The following is a 19,640-nucleotide window of genomic DNA, read 5'->3' as shown; positions in this document are numbered from 1 at the left end:
AAAAAAAAAAGAAAGAAAAGAAAGATTATATTGGGAATATACATGTGTGAGTATGTGTGTGCATATATATACATATTTAAAGGATAAAGGATTCTACTGCCACAGATCACTGAATCAGATGATCTCTAGCAATTTCCTGTTTGTTTGTTTTTTGCCCATAGTGCTTATCTCTTTGAACAGTAATTTTCCACTTACTATTTTTCTCCCCTTTTGGACCATAATTTCCTTTAAGGCAGAGGCTCCTGTTACTCATCTTTGAATCTTGGGTCTGTCAGAGTACCTAGAATTTAATAAACTCTCATTAAGAGCCAGTTGAAGGAATGCATGACTAAGCAGTCATTTACATCGGAAAGATCCGTAGGAGAATTCTTATCAGCACATATGATTGGTAACAATAACTTTGTACTTTTCAAAAACAATTACTAATCTATCTTGCTTTCCATTATCTCACCAAAGCCTATTACCATGTCTGGCAGAAAATAGGCACTTAATAAATTTCTTAAATGTTTACTGACTTCAATTTTAAGTTTTATTAACTATGTTGACTTTTCTGTAATGAAGATGATTCTAAAAAGCTTTTTACTATACTTCATAGTGAATGAAACAGTGAGATAGGAATATTGCAAAATATCCCCTGCATTGGTCAGTCTTAGTGTCATTCATTTTAAAAATTCTATTCTCTAAATATTGACAGTTATATATAAATTTATGTAATTATTTACTTCTAATAAAGAATTTCATCTGGGGAAAAACATACTTTGCTCCGCTCTTTGCCACAAGTGCAAAGTCTAAGACAGTCAAACAGCTTTCCTAGTATGGCCTTAGGAAATCAGTGTATGACTAGTGCGAATCTAGAGGGAGCGTACTGCATTCTGACCAAAATCTCCACCCTGTTACTATGGCCATCACTAACTTCACAGTATTGCAGTACTTCCTGCTAATTTAATTCCCAAGGCAACTTGTGAAGGAAAATTTTTACAAAGCTGTTGTCACACAAAGGTAGTGTTTCAGTTACCGAGCCCATGTCCTTGGAGTTGCCCAGGCTCCAATAATACTAATACTTACTGTACTTACCATGTGCCATACTCTGTGGGAGTCGCTTTCCACAAATTATCTCTGGTAATCCTCGTAACAACCCTTTGACATCAATATTATTATTTTCTCCATTTTTTTACATATGAGATAAATGAGACTTAAAATAATGCACCTGATATCATCAGCAAATGAGCCGAAGAGGACAGATTCAAAGCTGACTGTGTTTGACTCTAGAGCTCCAGTCTTTAGCCAGACCTTTTCTTGCTGGTTAATTTGACTGGGAAAAAAAAACAAAAACAAAACCTCAAATACTGCTGATTGATCTAAAGTACTATCATTTCTGTCAGTGTTAGGGAACTTTTAATTTTATAATTTGATTTTGTGGGAAATTTATAGCATCTTAAATACTCACGTGCAAAGTGATATGTCTTAGATAACATTTTACAATGGCAGAGCTTAAGCCAGTGCTCATTCATTCATCCTTAAGTTTTGATTCATTTATCATTCATCAAAACTCTGTTTTGTTTGGCCACCCACATTCTAGGAGCTCAGTACCTATTTGATAAATGAATGAATTGTTGAGGTTGACAGTTACCCAGGACTGGCATTAGGAACACAGAGCTGAAGAGCACGTTTTTACCCTCAAGAAGCTTACAGTCTAACGAGGGAAACTTGCACAAATTCTACTATCACTAGGTACCTGGTTGAATGCCTTAAGAGATGATCAGGGATATTCAGAAGGATATGTCAGGCTTAGCAATGGCATCACTTGAGAGTATCAAGGTGTTTAGGGAACTACAAGATGTTTGGTGCCGCTGGGAATAAGAGTGAAGAAGGCTCCATTTGGATGCCTCATATACCAGGTGAAAAACCTTAGATTTTATTCCACCAGGAGGAGAACTACCATAGAATTTAAAACAGAAGTGATATGGTCAAACCTACATCTTTGGAAGATCCCTGGGGTGTTTGTATGGTGCACTCGCAATTTGACTAATTGAGATTTGTAGGATGATGCCTAAGAGATAATGATGACCCAGACTGGGGTCACTGTAATAGAGTTGGTAAGGAGGAAAATGATTTAAAAAGTAATTGGAAGAAGTCTAGGGATCGAGATAAAGATTTGAAAATTATTAGCTTTTAGGTGGTCCTCAATTCCCTGAAAATGACTGGGATCTCAGAGGAGAGTCTGGAGAGTTGGAAATGACAAAGACTAATATTCAAGGGGGCAGGAAGAGGGAGAGTTGTTCACACATGACAATAGGAAGAAATGGCCATAGAGTGTGTGGTTTCTCTTAAGCCAAGGAGTAGATGTTTTAAGAAAGAAAAATTCTTGTGGTGTGAAGCAGTAGAGACGACAGATGCACATTAATTTCTTGAGATTTCTAGATGACTAAATAGGCGGATGTTGAATGATAGCTAAAGGAGAACCTAGAAACAAGGGAGGGATTTTGTTTTTGTTTTTTAAAAAAGATAGACCATAGCAGCTTAGCTTCATAGACTGAAACAATAAAAAACGTTGAAGGCACAAAGAAAGACACAGGTCCTCTAACTCCCTGCCCAGTGCCCTTTATTCAAATTCTCAGCACTTGTATTTCTAAGTTTTATGTTTGAGTCTTCGGGGATACATCAGAGTAGTCCCCCTTGTCGAATAAATGTGCTTACATTTCCTACCATACCAGAAACTCTTCTCAAACTTTAATTAATTTCTACAAGGTGAGATTACTTTAATGAAAAACCAACCAAGGAAAGGAGTATCATGTGCAATATACTTTCAAATGTGTTTTGTTTGTTTCCTATCCAGCTTAAAACAACAAGCCATTAGTCCTAACACAACTTTCATATTCTACCCCAATATCAAAGAGGCTTAAAATCTCCTGGTAAGATGATGGACACACAGTTAATTTTTTATGAACAAACACAGTGTTTTGGGCCATTTCTGATTTTAACTCTGAAATCAAAAGATTCTTTCTGAGGCCATTGTCTCATTCTCTATTACAGTCAGGTGGGAGCCCATCTTACCTCCTGATACTAAATTCTAGACTTCTCAAGGGCAGGAGACAATCATCTGTATATCTCTTTGGCCTTCATATACTCAGGAGTACTTGCCAAAAATAAACATTTAATGCACATTTATTCGAATAATCGATAAATCCAATACTTCAATAACTGTCATATTTTGATAGAATGGGTTTCTATATCTCATTTGCATTTTCAAACTTTACTTTTACTGTCTAGCTTAAAAAAAAGTCATTGACCCCTCATTTTCTACCCCAATATCTAAGAGGCTTTATATGTCCTAGTGTTATGCCACTATTTTAATGCTAGTATTTTTTACTTCATATTTTTATCTATTTGTTACAGTTAGTTTTTATGATTTCAAAAGATGAATAGCAGTTTTCCATATGTAATTTTAAAAACCCCACAGTTGATTATTTTATGCTATCTTTTGTCCTCAATCATGACAGAGTAGAAGATGGGACGTAGCACCAAGGATGATATCATACCTCCATCCTTTATGCTGCATTCTATCTTCTGTCTACATAGGATGTCATACTAGAAGGCATACCTGCGATGTATACATATTATCTTTTCCAGCATGCATTCAGTTGTGTTGGAATAATTTAGGCACACCTTTATGAACCCTGAGCCTCACAAAAGCCATGTACCACGTATGGTTTCCTTACTACCTTTTGGGATACGTGGCACATAATAGGCACTCATTGAAAGTTTCCTAATGAATGAAGTACAAAGATAAAACAAGTTATAGACTGATTCTTTAGACTTGTCAAGGTAATAAATAGACTTTTGCTCAATCAAATTCAAATGGTGGCACGTAGTGGGGGTAGAGGGATTGGTATGAAAAACATAAGCTTTCAGAACTCCCGTGTTTATTTTTAGAATGTCGACCGCTTGAGTGTTTTTAACTCTGTGGTATCTGAACTACCTTCTCTAACTGCAGGTTGGGCTCAGATCTGTGATAGAACAGTTTCCTGGGAAGCTTGACTTTGTCCTTGTGGATGGGGGCTGTGTCCTAAGCCATGGCCACAAGCAGTTGATGTGTTTGGCTAGATCTGTTCTCAGTAAGGCGAAGATCTTGCTGCTTGATGAACCCAGTGCTCATTTGGATCCAGTGTGAGTTTCAGAAGTTCTGTTACTTAATAGCACAATAGGAACAGAATCATTATGCCTGCTTCATGGTAACACATATTTCTATTAGGCTATCATGTCTGTGAGTGGGGGCCTCCCCCAGGAAATGAAATAATTGCCCAGTGGAAATGAGCATAAATGCTTATTTCCTTATCTAAGAGTCTTGTGTTTTCTTCTGAAGATAGTTTTTAGTTTCATACAAAGTCTTCCCCCTTGTCAATACATGATGAAACTTTTAAATACATGGGCATAATCTGATCCTTATGATTTGCCTTTGTATCACATTTACACCATAAGCATGTTTATAGCCCCAAATAAAGAAGTACTGGTGAATCTACATAATGAAAAATACACTCATTTATAAAAGTTTCTTCGAAATATTTGTCCTGTTTATTTGTAGATACTTAGAATCTACCCCATGGTTGAAAAGCTGATTGTGGCTAACTCTATATCAACATTATGTGAAAAGAACTTAAAGAAAGAAGTAATTTAAAGAGATAAATTAATAGAACAATGACATAATTACTATTAGTAATAGTAAATACAGATAATTACTGTTCTGTGATATTATGTATAGTATTTTCTTTCTTTTCTAGAACATACCAGATAATTAGAAGAACTCTAAAACAAGCATTTGCTGACTCCACAGTAATCCTTTGTGAACACAGGATAGAAGCAATGCTGGAATGCCAACAATTTTTGGTGAGTCTTTATAACTTTACTTAAGATCTTGTTTCCCTTGTAATGCTTGATAACAATCTCAGGTGTGATAGTTCCTGCAAACTGTAACAATGTACAAGTTCTTTTCAAAAATATGTGTCATACAACCATCCAGCTTTACTCAAAATAGCCGCACAAGTTTTTCACTTTGAACTGAGCCATGTGGTGAGGTTGAAATACAGTAAATCTAAAATGGCAGCATATTACTAAGTTACATTTATAAATAGGATATATATAATTTTTGAGCCCTTTATTTGGGGACCAAGCCATACAAAATACTCTACTGTTTAAGATTTTTAAAAAGGTCCTTATGATTCTTTCAATAACTAAATCTCCCATGGATGTGGTCTGGGACAGGCCTAGTTGTCTTGCAGTCTAATTTATGGTATTAATGACAAAGTTGAGAGGCACATTTCATTTTTCTAGCCATGATTTGGGTTCAGGTGGTACCTTTCTCAACCACCTTCTCACTGTTCTTAAAAAACTGTCACAGGGCCAGGCACAGTGGCTTACGTCTGTAATCACAACACTTTGGGAGGCTGAGGTAGGAGGATTACTTGAGGCCAGGAATTCAAGATCAGTCCAGGCAACATAGTGAGGCCCCATCTGTCTTTATTAAAACAAAATAAAACTGTCACAGATTCTTTCAAGTGATGTTTACAAATTCTCTATGGTTTAGTCACAAGGAAGTTCTGAGGATGATGTATCACGTCATTTCTGTTCAGGCTTTTGAGCCTCCTGGAAGTAAATGGTTTCCTTGCTGAAGGCTTGTTATTACCATGATTATCACTAAGCTTGAAGTAACAAATTAGGGGGACAGACTCACAACCTCTTGCCCTGCCATGGACAAGTTCAAGAATCTAAGTAAAGTCCTCTATTGTCTGATCTTGGATTTGCTCAACTTGAACAAGCCAAGGAGGTGTATTAAACTCAGGGACATCCTGACTAGTCTGGAATTCTTAAGCCTCAGATCACTGTTGAAGAAGTTCAACTCTTTATGGTGCTGTAGACTTACACTCATTTTTAAGGTAATATATAAGGGACCTAATATTTTGTTTTCAAAGCACCTTCAGTTCCACTAAACCTCCCTGAAGAATCTTCCAGCTGCTGAGTAGAAAATCATAGCTAATTTCACAGATGGTAGAACCTCCTTAGAGCAAAAGGACACAGCAGTTAAATGTGATATACCTGATTGTTCAAAATGCAAGGCTCTGGACATTGCATTCTTTGACTTTTATTTTCCTTTGAGCCTGTGCCAGTTTCTGTCCCTGCTGTAGTCTGACCTGCCTTCTGTCCCAGATCTCACTAACAGCCATTTCCCTAGGTCATAGAAGAGAACAAAGTGCGGCAGTATGATTCCATCCAGAAACTGCTGAATGAGAGGAGCCTCTTCCGGCAAGCCATCAGCCCCTCCGACAGGGTGAAGCTCTTTCCCCACCGGAACTCAAGCAAGTGCAAGTCTCAGCCCCAAATTGCTGCTCTGAAAGAGGAGACAGAAGAAGAGGTGCAAGATACAAGGCTTTAGAGAGCAGCCTAAATGTTGACATGAGACATTTGCTCATGGAATTGGAGCTCGTGGGACAGTCACCTCATGGAATTGGAGCTTGTAGAACAGTCACCTCTGCCTCAGAAAACAAAGATGAATTACCTTTTTTTAAAAAAAGAAACATTTTGGTAAGAGGAATTGAGGACACTGATATGCGTCTGGATAAATAGCTTCCTGGCAATGGTCAAATTGTGTGAAAGGTACTTCAAATCCTTGAAGATTTACCACTTGTGTTTTGCAAGCCAGATTTTCCTGAAAACCCTTGCCATGTGTTAGTAATTGGAAAGACAGCTATAAATGTCAATCAGCCTAGTTGATCAACTTATTGTCTAGTGAAACTCATTAATTTGTAGTGTTGGAGAAGAACTGAAATCATACTTCTTAGGGTTATGATTAAATAATGATAACTGGAAACTTAGGCGGTTTATATAAGCTTGTATTCCTTTTTCTTTCCTCTCCCCATGATGTTTAGAAACACAACTATATTGTTTGCTAAGCATTCCAACTATCTCATTTCCAAGCAAGTATTAGAATACTGCAGGAACCACAAGACTGCACATCAAAATATGGCCCATTCAACATCTAGTGAGCAGTCAGGAAAGAGAACTTCCAGATCTTGGAAATCAGGGTTAGTATTGTCCAGGTCTACCAACAATCTCGATATTTCAGATAATCACAATACTTTCCTTACCTGGGAAAAGGGCTGTTACAGTCTTACACAGGGGACAGGATGGTTCCCTTGATGAAGAAGTTAATATGCCTTTTCCCAAACTCCAGAAAGTGACAAGCTCACAGACCTCTGAACTAGAGGTTGACTGGAAAAGTATGTTAGTGCAAATTGCCACAGGAAAGCCCTTCTTTCCACAGAAGCTCCAAGTAGAGGATGTGTAAGTAGATAGGCCATGGGCACTGTGGGTAGATACACATGAATTCCAAGCATTTAGATATATAGGGTGATGGTGGTATGTTTTCAGGCTAGATGTATGTACTTCATACTGCCTACACTAAGAGAGAATGAGACACACCCTGAAGAAGCACCAATCATGAATTAGTTTTATATGCTTCTGTTTTATAATTTTGTGAAGCAAAATTTTTTCTCTACGAAATATTTATTTTAATAATGTTTCAAACATATGTAACAATGCTGTATTTTAAAAGAATAATTATGAATTATATTTGTATAAAATAATTTTTATATTTGAAATGTTGACTTTTTATGGCACTAGCTATTTTTATGATATATTATGTTAAAACTGGGACAGGGGAGAACCTAGGGTGATATTAACCAGGGGCCATGAATCACCTTTAGGTCTGGAGGGAAGCCTTGGGGCTGATGCAGTTGTTTCCCACAGCTGTGTGATTCCCAGCCAGCACACAGGTTCCCTCTTAGATGCAGTTCTGAAGAAGATGGTACCACCAGTCTGACTGTTCCCATGAAGGGTACACTGCCTTCCTAACTCCAACCTGACTCTTAAGAAGATTGCATTATATTTATTACTGTAAGAAAATATCACTTGTCAATAAAATCCGTACATTTGTGTGAAACTTCGTTGTTTTCAGATGCGTTCACTTGTCATGTTTCGTCAGTCTCTTACTCCAATCTCTAAGCTTCATGGAACATGAAACATGAATCTGTCTTTTAGATATAGCCTCTTTTGAGAATCTCACATGAATTAGAACACACATTTTTAGTTATCTTTTTAAACTATGGTAAAATATACATAACATAAAAATTTCCATTTTAACCATCTTAACATTCAGTTCAGTGTCATTATGTACATTCACATGGTTGTGCAAATGTCACCACCATCCTTCCACAGAACTTTTTTTTCTTGCAAAACTGAAACTCTTTACCCGTTAGTCAATATGCCCCCATTTATCTTTCCTCTAATGCCTGGCAACCACCATTTTTCTTTCTGTCTCTGATTTTGACTACTGGAAGGACCTCATGGGAGTGGGATCATACAGTATTTGTATTTTTGTGCTTATTTCATCTAGCATAATGTCTTCAAGCCTCAACCATGTTGCAACATGCGTCAATTTTCTTCCTTCTTAAGGTTGAATAATATTCATTATACAGTGGTCCCTCCTTATCCTTAGGGGATATGTTCCAAGACCCCCAATGGATGCCTGAAATCACCAATAGCACTGAACCTGATTACTGTGTTTTTTCCTATACATACATACATATGTATAACGTTTAATTTATAAATTAAGCACAGTAAGAGATCAACAACAATAATCATAAAATAGAACAATTATGACAATATATTATGACACGAGTGATACAAATGTGGTCTCTCTCTTTCTCAAAATATCTTATTGTACTGTGCCACAGGTAACTGAAACCACAGAAAGCAAAACCTTGGATGGGGGGACCACTCTATAAATATGTACCACATTTTTCCTCACCCATTCGTCCATCACTGGCTACTTGGTTTGCTTCCACCTTTTGGATATAGTGAATAATGTTTCTATAAACATGGGTGTACAAATATTTCTTCATGTCCCTGCTTTCATGACTTAGGATATGTTTGAAGTTATTTTTATTTTAAAATGGAGGCTTATAGAACACAAAAGATTTATATTCTGCAAGTGTCCATCTATTTCTTTTAAAGCTTTTTCAAAGAGTGTTAGCTATCTCATAGCTCTTGATAACTTAAAAAACTTCATCAAGGAAAATACTATTTCTGTGTTGGCACCTGCATGGATTTTCTTTGTCCAAATCCCTCTTTTAAATTGATGAGGCTTCTTTAGTTCCTTTTTTGCTTCCTTGTTGAGCTTCTTCATGAAATGTGCAGTTGCTAGCATGTGGTGGACGAACTGCAGATCCCTACTGAATGCCAGGCCCTCCGGCCCTGTGTTCTCTTTCTTGGAGAGGTTTGTTTTCACACGTAACCCCAAGAGGGCAGTCTCAGAGCATGTTCTAGTTTAGTTCTTTTTTAAAAATTACTGAACTTTATGTTTTTTAGGGCAGTTTTAGGTTCCCATCAAAAGTGAACAAAAAGTATGGAGAGTTCACATATAACTCCTCCATACATGATAGCCTCCCCCACTCCACATCCCACACTAAAGTGGTACATTTGTTACAACTGTGAAAGAAAATAGAATTTCAAGACCCCAAGCTCACTATGCCAAAGGGAAAGTTAAGCTTCAGAGCTGAATTACTCAATATTCCCTTCCTTTTGTTCCCTAACAGTAGCTGTAACTTCACAATCCTGTGTGATAGCCTCGTCCATGCACCAGGTTTCCACAATGATAGAAGACTACATATCTCCTGAAATGGTCTCCCTCACAATTGCTCCCAAGAAAAATCCTTGTGAGCCCCTATCTTTTAGGATACATATCGCTCCTATAAAATATCCCTAAAACTGAGTTATGCTGAATTTCACCCCGACAATGTCAATTACCAGCTTGTCTTCATAAGCACAGGACACGGGCAAGACTAGAAATCATCCCGCTGTCTACCCTGCAATGAACGCATAATTGACTTTTCCTCTACTCCCTATTTTTACCTATAAAATTTGGATTTACTGAACACTCACCAGAGCCTCACCTGAATGGAACCATTTGCCTCACTGCCTACCCTCCCTCCTCTTCCTTCTGCATGTTTGCACTTTACTCTTTAAATATTAAAGTTCCCAAACCCTCTTTGGAAAAGCACAGGTCGCAGATGCTCCTCTGGCTTGTGTTCTTCCTGGGTGCATCTGCAAACTTTGGCTAAACAACTGTCTATCGATTGAGACACCTGCCTCAGTCACTTTTTTCTTAACGCAACCAATGAACCTACATTGACACATTATTAGTGCCCAAACACAATAGTTTACATTAGGGTTCATTATTGGTATTTTACATTTGATGGGTTTGGACAAATGTGTAACATGTTAACTGCCATTACAGTATCTTACAGGGTAGTTTCACTGCCCGAAAAATACTTTGTGCTCTGCGTATTCATTCCTCTTTCTCCCCTAACTTTTGGCAACCACTGACCTTTTTATTGTCCCCATAGTTTTGCCTTTACCAGAAGGTCATCTACTTAGAATTATGCAGTATGTGGCCTTTTCAGATTGGCTTCTTTCACTTGGTAATATGCATTTAAGATTCCTCCGTATCTTGTCATGGCTTGATAGCTCATTTCTTTTTAGTGCTGAATTATATTCTATTGTCAGATGTACCACAGTTTATTCATTGACCTACTAAAGGACATCTTGGTTGCTTCAACGTTTTGGCAATTTTCAATAAAGCTGCTAAAACATCTCTGTGTGTGTGTTTTTGTGTAAATGTAAGTTTTTAACTTCTTTGGGTAAGTACCAAGGAGTTTAATTGTTGGATCATATGGTAAAAGATGTTTAGTTTTGTAAGAAACTGCCAAACTGTCTTCAAAGTGGCTATAACATTTACAGTCCCACCAGTAATGAATGGGAGTTCTGGTTTCTCCTTATCGCTGCCAGCGTTTGGTGTTGTCAGTATTTTAGAATTTGGCCATTCTAATAATTTTGTGGTGGTATCTCATTGTTATTTCAATTTGCATTTCCCTGATGACATGATGTGGAGTATGTTATCATATGCTTATTTGCCAGCTGTATATCTTCTTTGGCAAGGTATCTATTAAGGTCTTTGGCCCGTGTTTTGATCAGGTTGTGTCTTATTGTTGAGTTCCTTTATTGGATTTCCTTTGTTAGCATGGTATAACTTTATCCATCCCTTTATTAATCTACCTGGGGCTTTAAATTTAACTAGATTTCTTACAGACATCATATATGTCTTGTTCTTTGATTCACTCTTACAATCTTTGTTTTTTAGCCCTTGACGTTTAAAATGATTATTGACATAATTGGATTAACATCTACCATATTTATTACTGTTTTCTGTTTGTTTCCTTTTTTCTTTATTCCTATTTTTACTTTCCCCATTTTTTTGCCTTTTTAACTTTTGTTGAGCATTTTACAGGATTCTATTTTCTCACCTTCTTAACACAGCAATTCTTTTTTTAACCTTTTTTAGTGGTTGCCCTCTACAGTTGGCAATAAACATTTATAAGTGATCCATGTGCCTTTAAATAACAATATTCCATTTCATATCAGTGCAAGTACCTTAAATTACAAATTTCTAGCTTCTGTCCCTTTTACCATTGCTGGTGTTCATTTCATTTATATATTAGCTTATATATATCCTGATACTTGACTTTTCCTCATATCAAATTTTCTTTCCTCTTTTGCATTTAAAAAAATAAAATAAACTATTTTAGTCACATACTTTCTATTTGTTTGTTTGTTTGTTTGTTTTCTGTATTGAAGTCTTGATTTGGGGACTTTACTTGTCCCTGTCTATGCCCACTCCTATCTGACACACACTTTCTTAATTTATTTCCTAGTTGTTTCACTTTGTTTATCTTCATTATGAGGAAAAAAAGCCAAAACCTGAAATGAATACGCTTCCTTCCAGTAACCTGGGACCTTCCATGGTTGGGAAATTGTTACCTATTCGAGTGAAAGGCTAATAAAACCCCCAAAGTAAATATTTTAGTAATTCACTAAAGAAAGAACCTCAAATACTATGTGGAAGACAATTTAAAATGAGGTTTAAAGAGCTCAATGTAAAAACCTGTTTGACCTGTTAAAACAGGTGTGGACAATCACAATTCCCTATTTAAAAATACAGTGAAAAAACCTACAAATGCAAGACAAATACATTGGAGCATGAGAACTCCAAATTGTTAGGTTAGGAATTAGAAGCTGTTCCCAGTGTGCAGAGCTAAGAGACCCTAGTCATTGTCAGTTGACAGGGAACAGGGACTCAATACCTGTGTACTTTCTCAGAGAAGGAAGAAGTCTTGGCAAAGTTTTGGGTTTATCCTTAATTCCATATTGTGGGAATACTCAATTGCTCTTTAATAACTCAGTATTGATAGGGACAGGGGGCAGAGAAATTCTAGGCAGAAAAGGGCGAGTCCCTGGCAAAACCACGCCCTCAATCTGAAAAACCTGAAACTGCAGCTGAAAGTGAGAACTTCCATCCCTGTTTTCCCACTCGAATGTTGCCTTTTTCTAAACTACCCACGGCCTGCCCCAACTCATCCTGTGCCTATGAAAACCCCTGACTCAGTTGGTAGATGGGACTATAACTGGACATTGGAGAGAAGTGGCTTGACCTCAGAGCGACAGCTTGACAGCATACTTTGGAGAAGAATCTGACAGGAGAAGGCAAGACTTCAGGGGAAGATTACCAAATGCGCTGTCGCCTGTTCAGCTCCCTTTCCCACCGAAAGCCACTTTCATCACCAATAAAATCCCCTTCATTTACCATCCTTCAATTCGTTCATGCGACCTCGTTTTTCCTGGACGCCAGACAAGAGCTTGGAGGCCACGAGTATGGATACAAAAGGCTGTAACACTGGCTCTTTGCCCTTGCTGGTGGAGGGCAGCCGCCTCACATGAAAAGGCAAAGAGCTCACTGAGCTGTTAACACTTAAGCCGTCCGCAGACGGCAGAGCTAAAAGAGCACTGTAACACACCGTCTGGCCTCCAGGCTCGCAGGCACTCCTGCTTGGATGCTGCCTCAGGGCCCCGCACAGTCTGCCGCTGCCCACACCTGAAAGCGGTTGTCTGGTTCCTGGGCTTGCTTGTTCTGGTTCTGTACTCATTCGTTCGCACGCTCCCTCCCACAAGGGGTAGACAGGGAGGGCTGGGTAAATGAGGCACCCCTGTCTCATATCCCATGAAGGCGTCGGGGAAATATCCTGCTTCAGTTTCTCTAGTTGTAAAATGGTTAAGTACATTATGAAAGGTGGTCAACAACTTTTAAGTGAATATGCTAATGCTGGGTTTAATTCTAAAAAAGTTACTTGGATCAAAAGTTATGATTCATTCAGTTCCAATACATCTTCTATTCATTGAAGTACAGAATCTGTCCACAAAGTACAATTTTATCTTCAAAAACTGCCACCTTGTGGAGATTTGGTTCTATTGTTAAGTCAGCCAATTTCCCGAAAGAACACATGCCAACAACAGAAATGAGTACAGAGCCTCACATACTAATGTAAGTGAATCTCAAAGACATTTTATCTGTAAGCCACATTTGGAATAGTAGAAATGAAGCCTGAATAGTTTTGGGGTACAAATTGCTCTTTAACTATGTTCTTTCGCATTCACCTTTGTCGCTGATGGAATAATAGAAGGAGCAATCTTTATCAGCAATGATGTGCTGATAAATGAAACCAAAACTGAATTGATGAATATTGACACAAACACTCATACAAGAAATTTAAAAATCTACCTTGTAATTAATCCTTATGAAATTTAAGTCATAATTTACCAAAAATTGTAAAGAAATAAACTTTCTCTGTTTTATTAAAAGAAAGGATGAATGCATTTGGCCACAATTGACTGGCTATAATTTTTTGTCAATATTCTGTAAGCTAATTAAAAATAAGACTAATTTAAATATAATGATCTCTCTTGTGCTTTGCCTTTTCAGTGGCAGCAGGTACCATGGGCTTATTCATATTCTAAAAGAGAAGTTGTGTGAGCAAATTTGTCATCATAGGCAATCCTCTTGTAAGGAAGAAATTATGATTTTTATTTTCTCTTATCTCCCAATTGGATCAGATACTCCAGTGTCCTTGGGGAGCCAAACCAGGAACCAGTGCGTCCTTGCACAAACACAGCTTCCTTCCTGCTTGGAGCTCACACCACGCATTTGCATTTGAACCAAGCAATGTTGACAAGCTATTGAGCCACAGAAGTCAAACATTCCAAGTGAGCCTGAGACGACCATTACATTCTTTTACATTTTCTGGTCAATTAAAACTTTAATTGTTTAAAATTTCCAATAGATACAAAGATAGACATAGAGTATAATAAACGTCACACCCCTGTCACTGAACTTCAATAGTTATCAGCTCACAGTCAATCGTATGTCATCTATGCTCCCTCATACTTCCCTCCTATATTATTTTGAGCAAATCCAAACAGCATATAATTTTAGCCCTCTGTCTCTAAAAGACACGGCTTTCTCCATCATTCTTTTTCTTTTGAAACTGATCCATATTACCATTACCATAACTAGAAAAACAGTCATCTTTAATATCCTCAAATATTCACTCCATGTATAAATGTCATTGTCAATTTTTTCCCAAACATGAGGTAATCCTCATGTTGCAGATTAATATTGCACTATGAAAATCACCATGCAAGAGAATTTAATTAATGGGAAAAATTGTTCCATGACCTTTAAAAATATTAAAAATTTAAAACTCTCTTACTGTTGGTTATAAATAATAGCGACACAAAAATAGTGAAACATTGAGTAAGTAATTTAAAACATTAGAAACATTGAGAATTAAAATGTTTCTTCTAAAGTACTTATCAAGAGTAGTTTGAGCAATACTTGGTTTCTTTTGGTTATGTAACTTGCAATATGAAGAAAGCATCTTTTCTATGCCTGGGCAAGTTGTCATACTCCTTTCTAATTTTGGACCAGCTTCTAACATTGTATCCTTTGTGACTTCAATGTTTGTGACTTCAAAATATCTCCAAGAGTTTGTTTAAGGTAATGATTTTTGCTGATGTCACCTCCTCTGGGGCATCTGGCAGGCATTCTTGCTAGGCCATCCCAAAGCAGAGGGTGGAAGGGCCCATAGAGAGCAAGAGAGAAAGGGGGGAACCTTTTAGAGGTGATTAGGCTATGAGGGCTCTGCTTTCATGAATGGATTAATGCCATTATGGCAGTGAGTTCAGTATATAAGGACAAGTTTGGTCCCCTTCTCTCTCTTTCTTGCTCTCTTTTCACCCTTTTGCCTTCTGCCATGGGATAACACAGCAAGAAAACGCTCACCAGATGCTGGCCCTTGATATTGGACTTCCCAGCCTCCAGAGCTGTAAGCCAATAAATGTGTGTTCATTATAAATTACCCCAGCTGTGGCATTCTGTTGCGGCAGTACAAAATAGATCAAGACAAAGGGGGATTGCAGGCAGGAAGGGAGCCCCTGACCTCTTAGTTTCACTCATTTGGAATTTAGCCACCACAACACAGAGCTGGGACTTGAGGGGATAAGAAATGCCATTGACCTGCACTTCCCGGGGTGATAGTACAGTTCTGGGCTGTAAACTCAAGGGAGAGGGAATGCTGTCATCTTGGCCACATCAGCCTGGAGCAGAGCTTCTATCACACCAAACTGGGGGAGGGAAGAGGGAGCAGTTTGTGGCAGCAGTGCCATAAACTTTTGTTCTTACTGAGATTAGCATATTTTCTGGAATAAATGCTGCTTCTTTTGCTGTATGTGCTTAGGGCCATTTTCAGAGACTTTCAATGATTAATAATTGCTACCAGTAATGGTTATTTTGATGGGTAGTTGGTCCACAGAGCTCCTCACCTCGCTCTTCTAGAAATTGTCTTTTAGTTTAGTATTAATTCCTCAATTTTTCAGTTTTTTTTGAACTTTTACCTCCAGGATGACTCTTTGAAACAACTCTTATTTAAATTATTGACTGAAACTTTTATGTATAATTCTCATTTTGTTCTTCACACAATCTCTGTGAAGGAGGTTCTAAGAACTAAGAGGATTAGAGAGGGTAAGGATCTTTCCAGAAATTACCCAGCTCTCCCAGATTTGGAACCTTTAGAAAGTTTATATACTTACTGGAAAACTTAGCTCATTTTTAATCAGAGGGAAGTCATTTTACAGTGCCCCACACAGGGAGTCAGATAACTACTTCCTAGTTACGTTTTCCTCTCTAGAGACTCAACCAGCCCTGCTGTACTTTCCCATGGGGTCTGAAACTGCAGAAATCTACTGAGAAAAGCAGAATGTTCACAGCAGGATAAAACTCATGTTTTCTAGCACTACTAAGATTCAGGCTTATGCCTCTGTATTTGATTTTTTAAGTCTTGCTAATGTCAAAGTAATTCTATCTCACACATCCCAAAGTCTGTAAAGGTGTAATAACAAGGGGTAAGATTGTCTTAAATCTGCAGTTTATTAATCTGTTTAGTGGGCTACTCTGGGTTACTGCAGGACCTCTTAAGGTCTCTAGTATGCAAAGGTGCATTTGACTCTGTAAGAGTGGAATATCACATGTAGTGTATCTCAATTGATTTGGCTACATAACCCTATTTTTTTGTGCCATTTATATCCTGTGTTTTGGGGAAGGTTGGCCTAGAACATTTATTCTAAAAGGAAAGGGCATGGGAAATTCTTACCTTTGGCAGTGTAGGGGAGGAAAAATTGCATAATTCTTACCCATTTAGTTTATTTTGCTAGTTTACAAATTAAATTGAGATAAGACAGATTAATAGGAGAAAATCAACTTTAATTATGTGTGTATATATGGGAGTCCCACAAAAATGTAAGACTCAAGGAAGCAGCCAGATGATTGAGACTTATATATTATCCTGAGCTATAGAAAGGGATAAGGGTTTGGGGCTTTTGGGGGGTTGTGGAGGCAAATTTTGGGAAGGCGAGGAGAGGAAATGTATGATCAATAAAGGTTGGCTTGTTGCGTAGATAAAAGTATCTCAGGTGATAAAGATGTTTCCAAAGAGTAACTCCCTTCATGGTACATATATTTTACTCATGATCATTTCCTTTATAGATATAAATTTCCTTTACAAAAGGGAGAATTTATATTTTATTTTATGTAGTAGAGAAGTCGGTAAAGAGCTTTTCCTGTATTGGCTGGTTCTCAGTTTCTTTTAGCTCAAAATGATCAATATGCCGAAGTGGCATGTTCTGAAATGACATGTTCTGAATCCTTTCAGCTGGAATATATTTGTATATCAACAGGATTTCCATCTGTCAGCCCTTAGGGTCTGCTTATGGAAGATATAAGCACCTGGATGATCATGACGAAAATCTGGAGATTTTCAGAAAACACCGGTGCAAGGCTCCACCCAAAATCAATTAAAGAAGAATCACGGAAGATGGGGTTAGGTCACTGAGAGCTTGAAAGGCTTCCCAGGTGATTCTAATATGCAACCAGTTGAGAAGCATGGATTTTTATATTGGGCTTTTCAGGTTGACTGAAAGAACTGCGATGCTCAGGAAGCCAGGGGAGCCTGGCAGGAGTTTGACCGGGGAGACTGAAGCTTGTCAACAGGGACAAGAACAGTAAGCTGGTGCCTGGCACCTGAGGGTACTTCAGAGGTGCTCATTAAAAAAGAGGAGATGACATCAGGCGAGAATTCTTAACCAGACATTCAACAAATTGAGGGTCGTCTATGTGTCCTAGGTGCTAGGAACTTGGCAGCAAACAAGGCAAAGTTCTCAGTGTCATGGAGCTTACATTCTAGTGGATGAGGACAAAAGTAAGTAAATGTTAAAAATATATAGCAGATGGTAACTAAAGAGAAAAATCAGAGAATTAGATTATTTGCTGTAGCATCATCAAAAAGTCATTAGTATGGTGGCAATTGAGCAGAAACATGAAGGAAGTGAGGAAGTCAGCTGTGTGGGTGTCTTGAACAGTTTTTGAAGCAAAGGGAAGAGCAAATGTAAAGGCAGAATCATGGTTGGGATGTTGGAGGAGCAGCAAAGAAGTGCTGTGAATCCTGGGGAGAAAGAGGGTTAGATGATATGGGCCTCTGTAAGGGCACTGGCTTTTACTTTAAGTCATAAGGGAAACCTTTGGAGTTTTTGAGTGAAGAGTGATGTGATTGGAGTTACATTATAGCAGGGTGACTCTGATGCTGTGTTGAGACCAGAATGAAAGGTATGGAGCATGGAAGCAGGGAGACCAGTTAGGAGTCTATTGCAGTAGTCCTGGTGAGAGACCACAGCAGATTGGACTAAGGTGGCAACTAAGGTATATTGGAGAGGTGGTCAGATTCTGCATTTATCTTGAGAACAGAAGCATCCAAATTTGCTGATGAATTGTATATAGTGTAGGAAAGAAGGAGAAGACTCAAGGATGCTGTGAAAGATTTCGGTCTGAGGAGTTGTAAGGATGAAATTATTTATTGAGACTGAGAAGAATGAAGGAGAAGTTGGTGGTATGGGAAGGATTTAGGGCATTTTAGACATTAAGTTTGAGACATCTTGGTGGAATGACAAGCAAGGCAGTTGAATCTGAGTCTGAAGTTCAGGAAAAAGATTCAGAGTGGAGACAGAATTATAAAAGTTATCAAAATGAAGATTGCATTAACACAATGAGTGTGAACTAGATTCTTATTACTTGCACCATCTACATCACCTGGGAGCTTGTTAGAACTGCAGCCTCTCAGACCCTACCTCGGAACTGCTGACTCAGTATCAGGATAGTGTCATGATCCCAGGTGATCTGTAGGTACTTCAGAGTTTGAGGATTCCTAGATTAGATTACCTAGGGTATGAATGAATGTAGAAGAGAAAGACTGAGAACCTGAGACAATCTATCTTTGGATGCCTTGGAAAAGTAGATGGAGACTGAGATGATGTAGGGAAGGGGAATTTAGAGAGAATAGTGTTCAAATCCAAGTTAAGAATGTGTTTCAAGAAGGAGAGAGTTAAACGCGTAGGTCAATTAAGATAAGGAATGCTAATTTACCACTGGATATAGCAATATTAATGTCATTAATTACTTCTATAACAGCGTTTTAATAGGATTCAAGATATTGGGAAGAGAAATATTAGAGACTGAGGATAGACCTTCATGAGTTTTTTCTAAAGGAAAGGAGAGAAAGGGAGAACTGCATGGGAAACTCAAGACAGGTGAAGGTTCTGGGCATGGTGGCTCATGTCTATAATACTAGCACTTTGGGAGGCTTGGGAGAATTGCTTGAACCCAGGAGTTTGAGACCCTGTGGCTACAAACTTTAAAAAAAAATTAGCCAGGCATGGTGGCATGTGCCTGTGGTCCCAGCTACTTAGGAGGCTGAGGTGGGAGGATTGCTTAAGCCCAGGTGGTTGAGGTTGCAGCAAGCTCTGATTATGACACTGCACTCCACCCTGAGCAACGGAGTGAGACCCCAACTCAAAACACAAAAAAGGCGAGAGAAATAACATTCTACTGGTATAGGGATATATAGATAACAAATTAAGGGGTGGGGCATTTGGCAGAGGTGGGGGTATGTGGAGGCCAAAGCAACTCTGTCTTGGAGGCTAATTCACCATTTTGACTTCTGATTAACCCCTCTTCCGAGAATGCCTCTAAGATTTCTCTTTTATCTACTGTTCCTTGTGTAAGAGCATGTACTTACCATAAATCCTGCCTTTAA

The 19,640-nt window shown here is 38.2% G+C and overlaps 1 protein-coding gene across 1 annotated transcript in view; it reads left to right on the top strand.

Moving 5' to 3' along the window:
• CFTR (cystic fibrosis transmembrane conductance regulator (ATP-binding cassette sub-family C, member 7)) overlaps positions 1-7,993 on the top strand; it is a gene marked incomplete at its 5' end in the record, with an annotated part of 169,601 nt that extends 161,608 nt beyond the window's left edge. The window contains 3 exons of the mRNA XM_011971663.1: positions 3,995-4,167; positions 4,779-4,884; positions 6,227-7,993. Of these exons, the coding sequence (XP_011827053.1) occupies positions 3,995-4,167; positions 4,779-4,884; positions 6,227-6,427 (480 nt within the window). The remainder of the gene's footprint in view (positions 1-3,994; positions 4,168-4,778; positions 4,885-6,226) is intronic.
• Between the last annotated feature and the right edge of the window lie 11,647 nt (positions 7,994-19,640).

The sequence above is a fragment of the Mandrillus leucophaeus genome, unplaced genomic scaffold (genome assembly GCF_000951045.1).
Source record: "Mandrillus leucophaeus isolate KB7577 unplaced genomic scaffold, Mleu.le_1.0 Scaffold1235, whole genome shotgun sequence".
In the NCBI taxonomy this organism is placed as follows: domain Eukaryota; kingdom Metazoa; phylum Chordata; class Mammalia; order Primates; family Cercopithecidae; genus Mandrillus; species Mandrillus leucophaeus.
This window is presented reverse-complemented; position numbering and strand designations above follow the sequence as displayed.